Source organism: Athene cunicularia (assembly GCF_003259725.1).
Source record: "Athene cunicularia isolate RWA chromosome 7 unlocalized genomic scaffold, athCun1 chr7_part1, whole genome shotgun sequence".
In the NCBI taxonomy this organism is placed as follows: Eukaryota; Metazoa; Chordata; class Aves; order Strigiformes; family Strigidae; genus Athene; species Athene cunicularia.
This window is the reverse complement of record NW_020799107.1, coordinates 3,174,652-3,192,020: the sequence shown is the minus strand read 5'-3', so window position 1 is coordinate 3,192,020 and position 17,369 is coordinate 3,174,652. Positions and strand designations below refer to the sequence as shown.

The following is a 17,369-nucleotide window of genomic DNA, read 5'->3' as shown; positions in this document are numbered from 1 at the left end:
TCCTGCTATGGTGCTAACCTTACACATCCTTTTACTTGTAAATTTTGTCATCTGGAAGCTGAGCAAGATCATTAAAAAGAATGAGATTTGTTGCATGATACTTTTCAGAATCAAATAAAATTCTGTTCCTAGACCTGTACTTTCTCTATATCTGTATCTTCCTTACTACCATCAAATCTAAAAAGAGCAGGTGCCTGGGTTTTAGGTTAAATATACGCAATTCTGGTGTGTGACTTGGAGAGAGAAGACATTTTTATTTTGCAAGTGATTCCTTAAGAGGCAGCATGTCTTCCTCAGTGATTAACAGTAACCTGTTTCAGTGCAAGTCCTTTCCTCAACAGAGTTTTTTCTGAAAATTCTGCAAACTTGACTTTCCTAACATTAGGATTTGGACCGATGCCCTAACAGTATTAATAGCCAGATTAACTTGATTTTGAAAAAATGGCTTTGAGCCCCAAGCCTATCATATTTCACGTTTTGTCTTGTGATCTTTTTCTCTCTTTTTATCCTTAACATTTTATTCTAATTTACGTATATCTTTGATCATCATACAAATTACAGAAGAAAGAAATTAAAATGCAAAATCAGAAAAAGCATTTTCGGTTTTAATCCAGGTTTTGTTTCATTACCAAAATGAGAAACTTTTTTTACACAGTCCTGGGGAAAAATAATGAAGAATTAATTCAAAGTTTTGGTATGAAGTGAGATAATTTTTCCGTTGGTGTAAATTTCATTCTTAAACTTTTATATCCTTAATCTTGAAGATCAACACACTTTCCATATTTTATAGGAAATGGTTGTGGTTATTTTAAGATTGCACTGTAGCATGGTGGCATGGGCAGGAGGGAGATGCACGCATCTGTGCTTCTTTGGGCATTAGAACTTCTCAACAAACACACATTTCAAAGACAGAACCGGAAGCATTTTATGGGGATGCTGCCAACTTATAACAATACAACAAGCATGAATTTAAGTAATCTCCAGCATCACTAACAGATGAGTTCTTGCTTCCCTTCTATCTAGCTTCTATCCTTCTTGGAGTATTTTGTAGCTTAGGGACAGACATATGACTGACTGGGAGGAACAGTTCTTTACCGATGTTGGTAAAACCTCTCAAAGTGACCAGAATTCTCTGGATACTGCGTTTAATCATGTGGTTTAAAATAATTACGTGTTATGCCATTGTTCCATGATCTTCCAGTTAAACGTAACTAAAGGTTGTTGGCACGTAGCACGGTCTTGTAGCCATTCTGGCACAGTATTTGCTAACTTGCACTATAGACCTGTTTGTCTGAAATTGTGTCATCTCTTAAGTAGTTTCAGGAGTCTTACTTCAGGCAGTGGCATCGTCCCTCAAAGAGTAGAACATTTGCTTGTCAGTCCCAGTTACAGTGAGACTTTCCATTTTAGGACTAACTGGAGTGTTTCCTCCTAGAGATTCAGGTAAAGGGAGGTTTAGTATATGAAAAAAACCCTTAACTGCCAGAGTTTGCCAGCAGCACTCATTCCTTCTGAAACATCATACATACGAGCGGTCGCTGCTTTAAGCACTCGCTACATATACACTGCACGGAAAAGCCACACTCCTTCTTGCAGAATAACACTGACAGCACTACTCGCTCGTTCAGCAGCTCTGAATCTCAGTTCTTCCCCACTTTTGAAGCAGACTATATAAAGGATGGAAGGTTGTGGTGAATTTACAGTTGCTGTTAATAATTCTTGTAAAAACGTATTTACATAGGTTGGGGCAGATTTGCATTGGCCAGTCTCAAAACATTTAGCTGGAATGCAAAGAGGAAAAAAGTGCTCCTACAAATTTGTTGGTTTTAAGGAAACACACCAACTAGTGCTACTTAAAGGGCTGAGGCTGAGAGAGCAATATCCCTGTATCGGGTGGAACCACTTCTGCTCCCGTTCCCTTGCACACATGGGTGAATTGGGTATTCAGGCTTTAATTTAAGACGAGAATTAGGACAGTTTGAAGCCATTGCAATTAACTTTGATTATGATCAATTGATGAAATTGAGTCCTAAAAGATTTTTAGAAACAGATTCCCCCTCTCCTTCATCCTAAAGTTTTAAGACATCGACATCTGATTGTGAACTGACTAGGCAAAATTTTGAAGCATGAAGCACAAAAGGCTTTATACATGAATGGAAAGAAAATCTGAAGAATCTGAATGACTCTCCTTAACAATTCAACTGATTTCCAAGACTGCACCCTACATTTAACCCAAGGTAAGGATCTTTTTGCTATATAAAATTCTACTGTTTAAGGTCTTCAGTTATGAGAGAAAAAACTTAAAACATTCCTCTGGTCAGGGAATCTTCTTCCCTGGAAGCATGGCAAAGTGCTGGGGATCTGCAGGTAGTCCTTCTGTGGGACCCCTTTCCCAGGACTTTACTGCCCGGTCTCACCTTCACCCTCTGAAGTATCAGATGCCTTCTAGGCTGCTCTCTGAAAGTGGGAGATGATGCTTTTTGCCACAGCGAATGGTGATTTTTGGTGGTCTGACAACATCTTTTCTGGATGTTACAAATCCATTGCCCACCAGTATCTTGATGCTGAGTGGTCTCAGAGGTGCTGGGTGCCATTTCCCACTCTGGCTCTCATCCTGCTCTCATTCCCTCCTGCCTTTGATGTTCTCTGCAGTGATGAAGGGAGGCGTATGTCTCCAGGGTAAAGCAGCAGTGTATTCTATGTTATTTTCTTCCATTGTCTACCACTGCATCCTGGCACCTTGGTTTCAGCTGAACATACAGGAAATGTTTTATTTCCCTTCTAACCAACAGCTGTTTTTAATGAAAGATGCTTTGTTCTCTTTCAAGTTAGGTTGCTAGCTGTATCAGTATCACCGGTGTTTCCCAAAACTGACAAAAAGCAAAACCGAAGCCTGAAACATGAAAAGCTGCTTTTTGAAGGCATGCAGCCTTCAAGGTAGCTCTACGTGCTTCTTGTAGTCTGAAAAAAGGATTCAATCAGAACATGAAATAGTTAGTTTCAAACTGTGGTGCCAAAAGGAGGGAATTCACTTACATTCAGATGCAAAGGATCATTAAATAGCTGCAAATATCTGTGCTTTTACCTGCCTTGTATGCTGCTATAGCTATGGGAAGGGACCTTGGCATAAGTTTAACCATGAAGACTCCAGTTGGAGGTATTCAAAGTAATGCTGTCTGATCAAAATCACCATAAGCTATTGATTAACATTTAATTTTTAATAATAAAGTCCAAAAGTTGTGGATGAGCTTGCAGTGAAACATCCTAAATGTTGATTTTGCCCCAAACTTCCTAATGAGGAAACATGAGGATCGTGGTCTTGTGATGTCAGGTTCCTGAGTTTTCATGAGTTGTTCTGGGGATAATGCAAAAATAAAAAATTCCAGCTATTTCTGATATAAGAAAAAGGCATTTGTAAGCAAACTCATTGCAACATAAATGTAGGATTGTTTCCATCTTCGTCAGCCCATTACTGGCACAGAGATGTTCTCCCTGACCATCCTTTATTTGAATGCCGTATTTAGAAAGTGGTGCTGTATTGACATCTTGTGGTGTCCTGCACGTGCTTGGCTCCTGAGCACGGCACGGTCCTGGGATGTGGGGTTTGATCCTACCTGGGTGGTTTTCTCCCTTCTGTTGAGGTGGAGGTAGGATTTTCAGGGTAAAAGAAACAAACAAAAGAATGAACTGGAAAAGGAAGGGGGGGGACTGTGGGCCAGATCCATGCTTCACGTTTCAGCCTCCTCTTCAGGCTCTACTGTGCAAAGGGTTGAGGAAACCCTTTGCAAAGAGAGGCGAGTGTTTTCTCCAGCTGCCAGACCCCAGGATGCCATGGGTGGGGGCATATGTCTTCCTCCAGCAAGGGTGGAGCAAAATCTGTTGTAGACTTGATCTATTTTTGTGTTACTGTGCTGATCCTGGTCTATGGTGTCATTTAGAGGCTTCCCTTGGTGTGGCTTTCTCCTCACGCTCAGTTTTGTGCTGTCAGATGTTCCCTCCTCTCGCATTACCCCAGTGTGTCCTGCAGCCCCCTTTTGCCTGAGACCTCTCCGCCCATCTCTGCTACGGCTTGGTCATGGCTGCGGGGGAATTTCTAGAAACTGATGGGATGTGAGTGGGAGCAGGAAATCTTTCCTGAAGGGAGACCAAATCAAAAGCAGGGTATGGGTCAGAGGCATCTGGAAAAGGCACTTGAGCTGCAAAACTCGAGGAGTTTGTTAGTGACTGCTGAACTGCAGACACCTGCCTCAGGGTTTAGCTGCTTTGCCTCTTCAATCTTGAAGACATGGGCTCCAAAACTAGAGTATCAGTCAAAATGGCAGCTATCTTACCCATGCTTCACAGGCAGCTTGTGAGGCACAGTGTTTGGCTTTTGGAGTTTGTTGATGCTCAGGTCAATACCGATAACTTTAATCGGTGGGAAATACGTTTGCTGACATGTGGCAGGGCAGCACTGAGTAAATGTTGCTCTCACCATGGTGCCTGGAAAGCTGCTTTTGGTGCCCTCAACCAGGGTGTGTGAACGTACATGCTTCAAAAAAATTGACATGTGCACAGTGTATGAACAGCTTTGGTCTGGCATGTCCACTGGATATAATTCCTCATTATCTAAGGGATTTGGCTGCCTTGTTCCCTGGAGATAATGCCTGTTCTCTTGTGGAAGCCTTAATTCCTCAGGTGGTTTGGGGTTTTTATTTCCTTTTTTTTTTTTGATTGTTGCACTTTCAATAAGACATAAAGATTGCTATGGTTTTAAGGATGCATCTTTTTCCTCATGAAAAAATGAAAATGATCTCATGAAAATTCTACACAGAGGGACAAATTTCCTCATTTATACTTTTTGAGTGAACTGGATTGAAAAAAACCCAAAATGGATCCTAGCAACTACAAGCAAGACCTGCATTTATAGCTGTTTCTTTCCTAAAAATGACGAGAAAAGTAAAGCTCAGGCTGTGGTTTCATGGTTCAGCACAGGCCAAACCAGCAGCTTGGTCTGGTCCTTCCTGCCCTTGCCCCTTGCCCCAGGCTCCGGCCGTGCCACCCTGACCCTGTGGTGAGCCACGGCCATGTGCTACGAGGGTTGGGAAGTCACCCCGCGGCAGGACCTCCCTGGGGGGGACGCAGGTCCCTTCGCCACCCAGTGGGGCTGGACCCGGAGGGGGAGGATGTGGGGAGCTGTGACTCCAGCTCAGGAGTGATGCAGAACCACGTGCTGGGATGGCGGTTGCACTTTCTGCAGTCGTAACGGGTTTAATGACTTCATGAGCTCTCCTAAAAGACACTGTGTGCCAAAATCCCAGGTTTTCTAACTTAAGACGGATAAATATCCCTGAATTTTTTCCAGCTGTTCTTTGAAAGCATATAAAGGAGAACAACAAGTAGGTACATAATCCTGCTGCACTGCCACCGGCTCTTCAGTAAGTGTAGTTCAAGATTTCTCTCCTCCCCAGTGCTGACTTTATTGTTACAAAGCAGGATTTGCATGGGATGTGGTTGGGGAGTGCTGCTAGCACCACAGTGCCTGCCCTAATGAGCACAGCTTTTGGAAGCTGTGTGGGGAAGCCAGACGTGCCAGGCAGAAGGTGGTGTGAATGCTGTGTGATTGCACCACGTCCGCGTGGATCGTTTGGGGAAATTACAGATGAACGCAAAATTAATGACTGTGTGAAACCTTCACCCCCTCTAACTGATGATAAAATTCTCATCAGTTCCATGGGGGCCAGAACCTCTCCCTGTTCTCATGCAGGTTTCAGCACAGACACCGAGCAGATCATTACAGAGCTTCCAGCTGGGATCATAATGTCATTTCCTCTGCTATTTGCCTGGATTCCTTTTTCATATCTTCCCATTCCCTCCTCAGGCTTGCTGAAGAACTGCTTTGTGAATTTACGATTTACCTGCCAGATAGCTCTGGTGAAAAGGTTTCTCTGGGTTGCCAGAGAAATCCACGTGCCAAATACAAAGCTAGTGCCTACAGCTGGTACGGAGCAAAGCACGTGCCTCCTTTTCGGGTCCGTGGATGCGATATGCAGCATGCACGCTTCGGCACGCGTCCTCACCCTGGCCCACATCCAGGCCAAGAATCACATCTCCCATCCGTAGGGGATGTGACGTATAAAGCACTGCAGCTCAGCGATGCGGGGAATGTGCCACCAGCAATCCCTGACCGTGCTCCTCTTCAAAGCAGGCGCCGTCCTCTCTCCCCACGCGATTACAGCAAATACAGAGTGACAATGTGTTGTCAGAGCTTCTGAGCTTGGCTACTTCAGCCTGCTTTCTATGCACAGTCTGACAATGGATATGAAGATGGAAGGAAGGAGAAGAAATGGGGGAGGCAGCGCAGTGCTGGCATGCTTTGAAAGCTGCTGACTCCTTCGCTCCAGATGTTCTAAATCACATGTGGAGAAGTGTTTGTGGTCAGATGCTGCTTGAAAGCGATTGTTGATAGTCTCCTGAGACGGCTTGTGACAAATTGTATAATAAAAATGCTAAAAATAGCACAGTTATTCCCTGGAAAAGCAAAGTTCCCACAACCCAATGAGCTGGGAAAATTGTTGAACTTTCTTTGGACACAATGTGCTCTTTTTTTTGTCTGGGTGCTCCTCAACCTTCCATGGATCTCTGGGACTTTTCCTTATGACCCTTCCTCCTCCTACCAGCTCCAAACAACAGTGTTTCCAGCCTCCCCAGCAGCAACTGAACTGACCACCAGCCTTCGACGTGAAAAACAGTCTCCTGCACTCCTTGAACCTCATAGTTTGTTCCCTGGTGTTGTGGTTGTTGCAAGTTTGTAGAACATTTTTTTAAAACTTGGAGGAGAGCCAGCTCACAAGACACATAGTGATAACACCGAAAGATCTTTACCACAGTAGACCATCCTTGACAGCAGCAGTCGTCTACCAACCATGGCCAGCCTACCCTACTGTTGATTTCTTTCCAACGTTGTCTGCTCGCAGCACTGCAAGGCTCAGTACTGCCCTTCCTTCCTCAGCACATGGGCAACCGGGGGGCAGCCACTGCGCAAGCGTTTGGTGCTCCTTGTGTTGTCCCCTAGGCAGAAGGCTGGAGGCCAACGTCCATCCCAGGACTCTCCTCCACTGCAGCGCTGGGTGAGGTCAGCTCCCACTTGAGAGCTTCATAGTTTAATGAGTGGAAGTGGGGTTTTTGGTGGTGAGAGGAGATCAGCTACAGTCTGCTTATGCTGCAGTAAGGAATTGCAAATCTGGTTGGCAGAGATGATAAAGCCATGGGTGATGACAAGCTATGGAAATGTTTGGCGTGCCCAGAGAGAGATCGCATGTGTTTTGCTAGCCAGCAACAGCCCTTATCTTTTGACAGATGCTAAATAAGGACAAGTGACCAGAGTCTGTCTACTGCTGGAAAAAATGTCACCACTACAAAACCTACCCTTCTGTGTGCTATTTCTTGTATTTCTCAGATACTGGAGTTAGGTATAGATTTTGTCCTATTACAGGTTCACAGAATCACAGAATTGTCTAGGTTGGAAAAGACCTTAAAGATCATCCAGTCCAATCATCAACCCAACATTGACAGATCCCTCAGCGCTATTCTGGAATGAATTGCAGCTCTGCAGGCATTTAAAATTTTCTTGCCAGTAAATTTAGGGGAAGATGTTGGAAACATGAGCTTGACTTAAGTGATGCATTGTGATCTTTCTGTGGGTGATGATTTCAGCCATAACTCAATATAGTGATTTGTTTTATCTGACCATTCAGTCTGGAGACTAGCTATATTTAAACTGGCAGCAGAGTTAATAATTGAAGTAGTCAGCATGTTAACGTCTGCACTTGGTTAAAGTCCTGGTCCTACATGCCAAAGTCTCCTCTGACACTTTTTGCTTGGTGGGAAATTCCACACACCCACCAACCCACTTACCAATACCTCTGTTGCCCCCCTGCTGTCAGGTAGGTCATCAGCTGGTGCCCATTTCTGTGTCCTCCCTGACTGCTGCGGGGCTGCGTGGCTGTGGAGTTTTGCTAGCAAAGCATCTGAGGTGCAGATCTTCCTTGACCATGTAAAACTCTGAGGCATGAAGCAAATTTAGGGATAGAGTAAAACCAAAGAAATGGAACAGGGTTGCAATGAAAAACACAAATGTTTTAGAAGTGTTATAGACGAAATACGAAAAGGCTCCAGTTTCATAATGGAATTAAGTTTGTGCTGAGCTGTTGGTCTGAAGTTTAGATCCTGCATAATGTCTTGAGAATAGCATTTGTAATAGATTTAATCTGCTGACAGACTGATGCTCTGTCCCAAAACCACCACCATGGATGTCTTCCTGCCAGGCACTGCCTGAAATAGTCTAACAAAAGAGGAGAAAACTGAAGTTACTTTTTCTGCTGTGAAGATGAAATGAAATAGATGATGGCTTCGGGAAGGGCTACAGTCCCCACTGTGATTTTCCTCCAGGCAATGTCCTGGATATTTTTCTGCCCTGAGTAATGTCTCTCACTCACATCTTAGTTAATCATGCCACTGAATCAGAAGCTATTGCATGATCAACTCAAGATGCACACAAGCAACTGTCCTGCTTACCCAGGCTGGCTGCGCTCTGCCTCCCTGTCCCCAGCTCCACCCGTGCCACCACCGCTGTCCTGCCTGCTGCCGCCCTGCTTCCCTGGGCACATCGACCCCCACCCTCCCTCCTCGGACTCAGGAGCGATGTCCTCACCCGTGCCTAGGCTGCCCCTCTGCACAACGGGGCTCCCTTTGCCAGTAACAATTTCCTTCTACTCTGACACAGTGGTTTGAAGACCTGTTGTTTGTGAGGACTTGCTTTTGATATTTCTCCTCCTATTTGTAAGAATATGTGTATATATTTGAAGGCTGTGTGTATTTATTTGAAGGTTGCTAGTAGGTCCAACCCTCCCACGGGTCCTTCCTCCAGCAATTCCCCGGATCCATCACTAGTAAATAAACATAGCTCTCAGTATTGGAAAAGATAATTGGCTGTATAATGCACAGAAAGCAAAATTGCTTTCCTTGAGATTTATTCATCAATTATAGTTTACCCTGGATGGCGCAATTTGAACCATTTTCTGGACGGGGGAGAAATATGTCAAATAGAAAGAGAGGAAGCTATTTTTATAATAAATGATGGTGCATATGTGCATGACTGTTTTAGGTCTTCCATTAAGGTTATTCCTTAATAGGTGGATGGTATTAACAAGCTAATGAACATGCAAATGAGAGGCAAAGGATTATCATTATATTTGAGACAATAGTGCGTATTTAGGGGTTTTTTTGCTTGCAGTTAATGAGAATGTTGTCTGGTTTATTGGTGTCCCCTGAGTGAGGTTGTTTGCTGTGCTCTGCTAGGACATAGAAGCCAGTATGCTGTACAAACCTTGCCTTTCCTTTTTCCCTGTTGCTTCCACCCACCGAGCCCTACCTTGTACTTGTGGTGGAACATCAACATCTCACCAGCCTTCAGGCTAGGCATGCCAACGTCAAGTTAAAGTTAAGCAAGTCAGCTGCAGTAAATGCTCCAGCTGTATTTTTAATTAAGGCTGTAATGGAAACGGTGCATTTGTCCCTCTCTGGAGAACATACTGATATGACAGTGCCATGCAGAGTATTATGAAAAAAAATACGTTGCCAGTTACACTTCCAGTGGGTCAATACAGTATATGGAGAATAAGCAAAGTGATCATATGGAGGAGGAGCAGTCAGGGATTTCTTAAGGGCTCATCTGGTGGTGTTCAGTTCCCTCAGTTACTACTTACTTTAAAACCATTTAGCAGGACTTGAGAGCTCTTAGCATCTGGTGGGATCTGGCCCCTTTGTAAATACATTTCTATGAGGGTGCAAGGTGATCTGTGAACCTGTCAGCTACCATGCTAACTCTGATGATACTGCTATTGACCTTGTCTCATTATTGGTGTTAAATTGCTTTGCTAAGAGGCATTTAATTATTTTTTAATCAGGAATCATTTGTATTGTAAAGCACACTGTGAGCTGTGCTGCCCAGAAATGCTTCTCTGATGCTAGGTGATGCATGAGGCAAACAGATCACCATGATGTCCTACCATCTGTTCTTTGTGAGGCCACCTGCAGACTGCATGGTCCAAGGGAAGGTCCTCTCCCGTGGCCAAATGCCTCTCATTTAAGAGGTGAGATCTTTTGAGGCAGGGATGATCAATAACATCTGTACACAGGATGTCTCCCAATAGGATTCCTGTGACATTTAGGTGCTACCTGAATACAATGAACATCTGTCAGCTGAGAAAAAGAAATTACACCGTGTTTGTCTTTCAAGGAATCTGTTGGTTGCTGCTGTGGCTGATAATAATGTGAGAAGGAAGGAGAACAGACACACCACCCGCTCTTGCGCCGTTCTAACTTCAAAGAGAAACACCTAATAACCATGCTCACCCTTGTGTGCTGTCTTTTTAGGTGCTTATGTTGTGTTGCCACCTATAAGAGAAGTCAATAATAACTTAAACGTAATTGGCAGATGCAGGCATTGCTTGTTGTCCCACATTTTCGTGGGTCTAGAAAATACAGTTATTTATCAACCTTGTAGTCAAAATCATTGAGAATTCTGTGTATCTGTGAGAGAAAGAATAGTTGTTGCCTCATAGCAGAATTCTGGGTTTATGGGGTCACAGGGCAACTCTGTCAGGAGGGGACCTTGGACGTCTATAGTGCAACGTCCTGCTCGAGGCAGGGTCAGCTCTGAGGTCAGACCAGGCTGCCTGGGACTTTGTCTGGTTGGTCCTTGAAACCCCCCAAGGATGGAGATCGCAAAACCTCTCTGGGCAACCCGGGCTCACGTTACGTCCTGTGGTGTGGGTACCTCCTTGACTGTCAAAAAGGTGTGTTACATGAAGTTAAGAAATTTGGATCCCTTATTCAGAGCATGGAAAAGAAGCTCCAGCAGCTCTAGCCATCTGCTTTTGTAGTATATTTCCTTTCATTCATTTATGAGATAAAATGAGATTGATTTGGAAGCAGTTTTGGGAGAGGGAATTCACATGTCTTGCCAGGTCATCATATATTGTTGAATTTATTATCACTTCAAGACAGAGTCATGATCTGACCAGAAGACTGGAGGCCAGGGAAGTTTTTGAACTGTAATATAAAATGAAATCTTCTTGGCTTGAGGTAAACCACTTAGTCTGCTCGCTGTAACAAAGGAAGAATATTTACCACTTTGTGCTAGTGTGAGGATTAATGTTTTATAGGTGCTGTGAAAATGAAAATATTATTCACAGAAAGCTCCTTGTCTGCAAGGAAAATTATGTGCACAAAGAGCCTCTGGATCCTGTCCTTTGGCGAGATCTTCTTGTTTGCCTTTTTTTTTTTTTTTTTAATTATGCTCAGTGTAATCAAATGTCTCAAGACAGGAAAATGTTTTCCCCCTCTCTCCCTCTCTATCTATTCCAACAGACAAGTAAACGTAGAGTCCTGCAGAGCGATGGATTATGAAAAGAGAAGAGGAGGAGATCTTAAACTGAAGAAGGGTTAAGACGCACACAAAAGCATGGAGACCTATAACTTTGTACAGCGTGGAGTCTGAAAAGAGAGAGGAGGATGCTGGGTAGCTGGATAAAAGGCTTCTAGCATTAAAGACTGCAATTATGGAAAGGTTAATGTATTCAAGCAGAGTGAGGTATATTCATTTGCTAAATTGCCTGTTGAAAGCTCTGCCTTCCCAGTGAGGCAGGGTCACTCAGGTATGTCTCTCACCCAGCCTGCCCGCGCTGGCTCAGCCAAGGGTAATTGTAGCGGGTCATTAGCTGCAGGCTGGGCAACCCGGCTTTGCTGCAGGCAGAAACGTACAGCCCTGGGAGCATCAGCTTGAGAGTTAAAGCAGGAATACATGGGGTGTTTGATTACCCCGCAGTGTTTTCCCACAATTCATGAATATACTTATCTCCAGAGTTTTGTAACATGTAGACTTCTAAATAGTTGAGTCCTAAAGCTTATCAGACACATCAGCTTATGACCTAAAATCTTGAAAGTAAATTTTGCTTAGCTGAAAAGGGAGCTTTAATGTCAACATGCAGCAAATTATCTCTCTTCCTTTCATTTGCCTGAAATAAAGACTGTATTTTAGGCAAGGTGATGCTGAATTTGGACAAAAGAGCAGTGGGAGGAAAGCTATACTAAGAGTCTGGAAGATGTCTTTGAAATTATTAACGCTTTTCTCAGATTAAATAGCATAAAATTGCTTCAAGATGCTTAGAAAATACCTTGAGAAAATACTAAGCATTCTATTCTGCTGAGTATCCTCTCAAGAGTCCCTCTGACTGGTTTCAAGACATGGGTCTAAAAATCGGGAAAACTTGCCAGTGAGCCTGTCGGGTGACAGAGGGTATGACAACAGCCAGTGACGGGGCCATTGGACAGGGTAATGCTCAGACCATGTAGTAAGCCAACAGGAGCTAGATGGTGGCATAGCACAGAGCTGCCTTATATAGTCTCTGAATATTTCCCTTTTCGTCCTTGAAGGAGGATTAAATAAAGCATATTTATTGTGTATCTTGCCTGGTGATCAGCTCCTTCATTGAAAGTTATTTATTCGGTGCGGGTACCTCACCAGTACGTTACAAACAGCCCGAGGAGGACAGAGTCACGCTGTAGAATGGCACCAGAGGGACTGATCGGGATATTGATAACCCAGTGCAGCTGTTTATGCCTCCCATGGGCACTCGTTCAAAGTTCAGGGGATCGCCCATAAATGCAGGGCACTGTGAGTCACAGCTGGGGTAGAAAGGCTCATCTGCCAGAAGCCAGGGAAGGGGCACTTCTATTGACTGTGCACCTTCCAGGAAGGTTAAAAAGCATTTCTACCCTCCTGAGGAGGAAATAAACACAGAGAAGAGGCAGGCTTAGCACACACAGAGATTTCAGGAGTGAGGAGAAGAGGGATGCTCGCAGAACAGTACCCTGGCCCTCATGCTAGGGTACGGCCAAGGACCCTTCTCCTCAGCCTGCTCAACACCTCTGGTTCTGCTCTACTTCAAAACCGATTTCCCATTGGAGCAAATTAGATAAGAACTGGTTTGGAGTCTTTAATTGTGATTTTTATTTTTAATCTGCATAATTAGACTTGTAATGGACTATTTTCACAGTCTCGGGCTGCTCTGAGATTGTTAGTGCAGGGAGTACACTCTGCGTGGAGAGGCGAGGGCTGCAGGGCAGCATTATGAGCCTCCTGTGGCTCATTCAAATCACTTGCCACTTGAACCTCAGCTGCTTTCCCAAGTCACTCAAGGCTGTGTAGCCTTGCAAAACATTAGTCATCTGTCCCAACTCATGTCCTCAACAGATGCAATTGTTTAGGAGAATGTGGTGCTGAGGGGAGATTAATAGGGTCTGGATTTTGGGATGACTCATATTAGCCTTGTCTTTAATGAAAGAAAATTAAAAGAAAGCAAAAGGAGAGGCAATACAGTAGCACTAGGCCTGGCACCAGGTTTCCACTTTCCAGGTTGTGGAGTGGTACTTGGACGTAAACAAGGAGTGAGGCAGAAGGTAGGTACCTGGGTATCCTGGGGTATGGATTGGGAAACTCTCCCAAAGAAAGGTGGTAGCTTTGGAGAGGAATGAGGCTGACGGGGTGGTTGGAAGGCAAGTAGGGAAAAGAGAGTTGAGCCTTGCTGAAAATCTCATTACCCTGAAATCCGCCTCCTCGCTTCCTGCATCCTTACGACCTCAATCCTTCTTTTCCATTCCCAGCACCCTCCTGATCCTTCCCAAGCCTGTTTCCCCAGCCATGGATGGCCCCAAGACACCCTTCCTATCCCTTATTCCGTCTACTTTGGCCTTTGCTGCTGCTATGAAGTTTTATTTTGCAGCTGCAAGGAGGAGAACAAAATAAATCTTCATTTTGGGGGTGGCAAAATTCACTTTAGCCCATGTGCTGAAAAGCCTTGGGCTTGGCTCTGCTGCCACATCTTGTTCTACTTAAAATGCTGCTTTTAATAGACCCAGAGTGTTTGCTTTGCCAAAGATGTTTCCTTCTCTTCCAGCAGAGCTGTATGCACTGGTTTGTTCATGTAAGACGTAGCCTGGCTGCGGGAGCTGCTGCCAGGGCTGTGTTGTGTTAGCTCATGTGGCACCAGCAACATGAAGACTGGCAGACCACCCAACGGGAATTCTTCTGTTTGACTTCAGTTTTGGTAGAAGCTAGATTGGAGATTGTTTAAAGGGGATTTGAGATGTCTCATGAAAGCACATTTCAGATGCCAGCTCCTACCTTTAATTAACCCTTTGAAAATGGGACTTGCCAGTAGGGATCTGTAGTAGATTTTGGGGCCTGCGTTCTGAGTAATTGGTAACTTTCTACATTGACACTGAAGAGCAGGTGTCAGCAAAGCAGTTATTTATATCTTCATCTCTTTCCCATTTCAGGTTCTCTATGGCCAGTGGCATTTCTTTCACATCAAATATCTTTTGGCAGAGATTTCAGATGTTGTTAAGAATCAATATCTGAAAGATGTAATTGAATGTAAGGTGTGGATCTCAAACCCACACCAAGACTTTTGTCTTGGTAATGTCTGCAAAGATCCTGCTGTGAGTATCAATGTAAGATCTAAATGGTGGGATGCAAAAAGTGTGACATTTTCTCTCCAGTAGCAATTTGCTTCTCCCCTCCCACCAGCTCAAATACAGTTTGACGGTGAACAAGGCTGAGGACAAGACCCACGTGAGAGCAGCTTTCCTCCTGCCGTCCCGGGCAGTGCCCTGTGCATGCGATGGCAGAGGGTGGGGGAGCAGCAGCGAGGGGTAGTTGCACGGGAGTTTCAGTGTTCGTTACATGTGCTAGGGAGTAGGCAACATAAAGCACTGTGCGGCTGCACGTTGAACCTCGCCACCCTGCCCGGGCCACGCAGACTCTGTGGGAGAGCCCCAACCTGCCTGACAGGGTGCAGGCCCCCCCTGAGGTCAGGCAGCCACTGTTGGTGTAAGCAGCCCACTCTTTGCTCCTGCTGCTAACTCATCATGGCCACTGGGTCTTGAAACCCAGTCCACAGCAGGCTCACACGTCTCCTTCACGGAGGGATTTGACCATCTTCTGAGAGAACATGGTCTTGCTGGTGCTTGAAGTTCAGTCAGTTCCACATACAGGCACCCCAGGGCTCAGAGCGATCAATAAACCACAGAAACGCTTTTCCACTGCAGCACTGATTGTACAAACCCATTTCTGCTCTCCTGAGTTCTCTGGGGAGGAGGGCTTCCTCATTAAGATGTCCCTCTTCATCCAGCTGATCTTGGCCACTTGCCCGATGCCAGGATGGGAGGCCGGGCTGAACCGGAGCAGTTGGGCAGTGAGGGCTTGGTAGGGCACCAGCAGTGGGGGCAGCCCCTCCAGGCACAGCCCCTCTTTCTTCTGATGCTGGGGTATGCTGCGGATGTTGGCAGCATCAAAGGGTGTATAGCCGGCCACTATCACATAGAGCACCACATGTCACACTTCTTGGCGTTGTAGGGGATGCCCATCAGGACCTTCGGGGAAGCATAGGCTGCTGATCTGCAGAATGTGGTGTTCAAGTCCAGGTAGCTGTTGGCCTCCTTACTAAAACTAAAGTCACTAAGCTTGGTCTGGTGGCCATCAGCGGTGAGCAGCATGTTCTCACACTTGAGATTCTGGTGTACCAAGTTGTAGTTGTGCAGGTGGAATATGGGCCCCATGACCTATACAAAGATGTCCCAGACCTTGGGGACCCAGGGCAGCTTCCCCAGCTGCTGCACCAGCTGCAGCAGGACAGTAGCTGCTGCCTCCATCATGATGCAGAGCTTCCCACTGCAGACTCTGATGGGCTCGAAGATGCGCATGATGTTGGGGTGCCAGATATTGTGCATGATGGAGAAGTCCCGGGGCAGAAACTTGTATGTGAAGGCTGGGGGTGCTTCTTGTCAGTCCACCACCTTGATGACTAAGGGGCCTTTGTATTTGTTGCAGGTGGCTGCTTTCACCTTGGAGAAGCTGCCCTCCCCTAATCCAGCCTGTAGCCCAGCTCACAAAGTAGCTTCTCTCCTGCATCAGATTTTGATGTGTGATCATAGAATCACAGGATGGTTTGGGTTGGAAGGGACCTTAAAAATCATCCAGTTCCACCCCCTGCCACGGGCAGGGACACCTTCCACTATCCCAGGTTGCTCACAGCCCCGTCCAACCTGGCCTGGAACACTGCCAGGGAGGGGGCAGCCACAGCTGCTCTGGGCAACCTGTGCCAGGGCCTCACCACCCTCACAGGGAAGAATTTCTTCCTTACATCTAATCTAAATCTACCTCCTGTCAGTTTAAAACCATTACCCCTCATCCTATCCCTACCCTCCCTGACACAGAAGTCCCCCCCCAGCTTTCCTGTAGCCCCTTTCAGCACTGGAAGGCCGCTGTAAGGTCTCCCCGGAGTCTTCTCTTCTCCAGGCTGAACACCCCAACACTCTGCCTGTCCTCACAGGGGAGGTGCTCCAGCCCCTGAGCATCTTCATGGCCTCCTCTGGACATGCTCGATCGGGTCCATGTCCTTCTTGTGCTGGGTGCCCCAGAGCTGGACACAGCACTCCAGGTAGACTTAATTTAAGTTGGTGTTTTGCTCCAGGATTTGAAAGCTTTATTATATTGTATGTGGAAGCTGTTGACCTTTGCTCTCCCCCATGCACACACCAGGAGAGACCTCCCACAGGGGGATATTTTAGAGTTTTTACCTTTTCTACCTCTTCATTTGAATTTTCAAAATAGGGCCCTGTGGATGATGAGAGTTTAAATGTCTGCTTTCTGGAATGAGGAATTCCTTTGGGGACCTATACCAGTCTTCAGCAGGGTATTAGTTATACTAAAAGCAGAACTGCACAGAGTAGTACAAAAGAGTGATTTCTACTGTCCCTAACTGCATACCACCTTGGCTGGCTGTAAATATTTACTTTTTCGCGGTGATGGTGCAGGGAGCTATTTTACTAGATAGGCTTTCTGACTTTGTGTGGTGTGCACAGGGAACTTTAAATGCATCTTTCAGAAAAAACAGATTTTCTGTTTCTTGAACTTGAAATTGCTCTCCCTCTATTTTTATCTAAATGGTATTTTGGAGACTTACAGAGAAGAAGTGAGACCATGGAGAGCTTCTGTAATTTAGTTTTGAAATGCCTTTAGTCAGTTTTAGTTGCCATGAGGTGACAGCCAAATTAAGCACAGGGCAGGAGCAGAGGGCAGCTGGGCTGGGTCGCAACATCCACTCCAGAGCAAAGCATCCCTCTCATTGCAGTGTCTGCTCCTTCCTCACGATGTTGCATCCTTGGCTCTCACAAACAGTTGTTTCTGGTTTGTGCTGTTTTTTAACGCTGCTAGAGGATACTGTCCTCCCTGTGGAGCCCACATTTCCTTTCCAGCTGTACAA

General features: G+C 45.4%; 1 protein-coding gene across 1 annotated transcript; it reads right to left on the bottom strand.

The window, feature by feature from the left end:
* Positions 1–15,079: 15,079 nt before the first annotated feature.
* TSSK6 (testis specific serine kinase 6) lies at positions 15,080–16,025 on the bottom strand (the record flags this gene model as incomplete). Its single annotated transcript, XM_026852397.1, is given in 3 exon segments — positions 15,080–15,432; positions 15,435–15,974; positions 15,977–16,025. Coding segments are annotated over 3 exon segments (942 nt in total), but the record flags the coding sequence as incomplete, so codon positions are not given.
* Between the last annotated feature and the right edge of the window lie 1,344 nt (positions 16,026–17,369).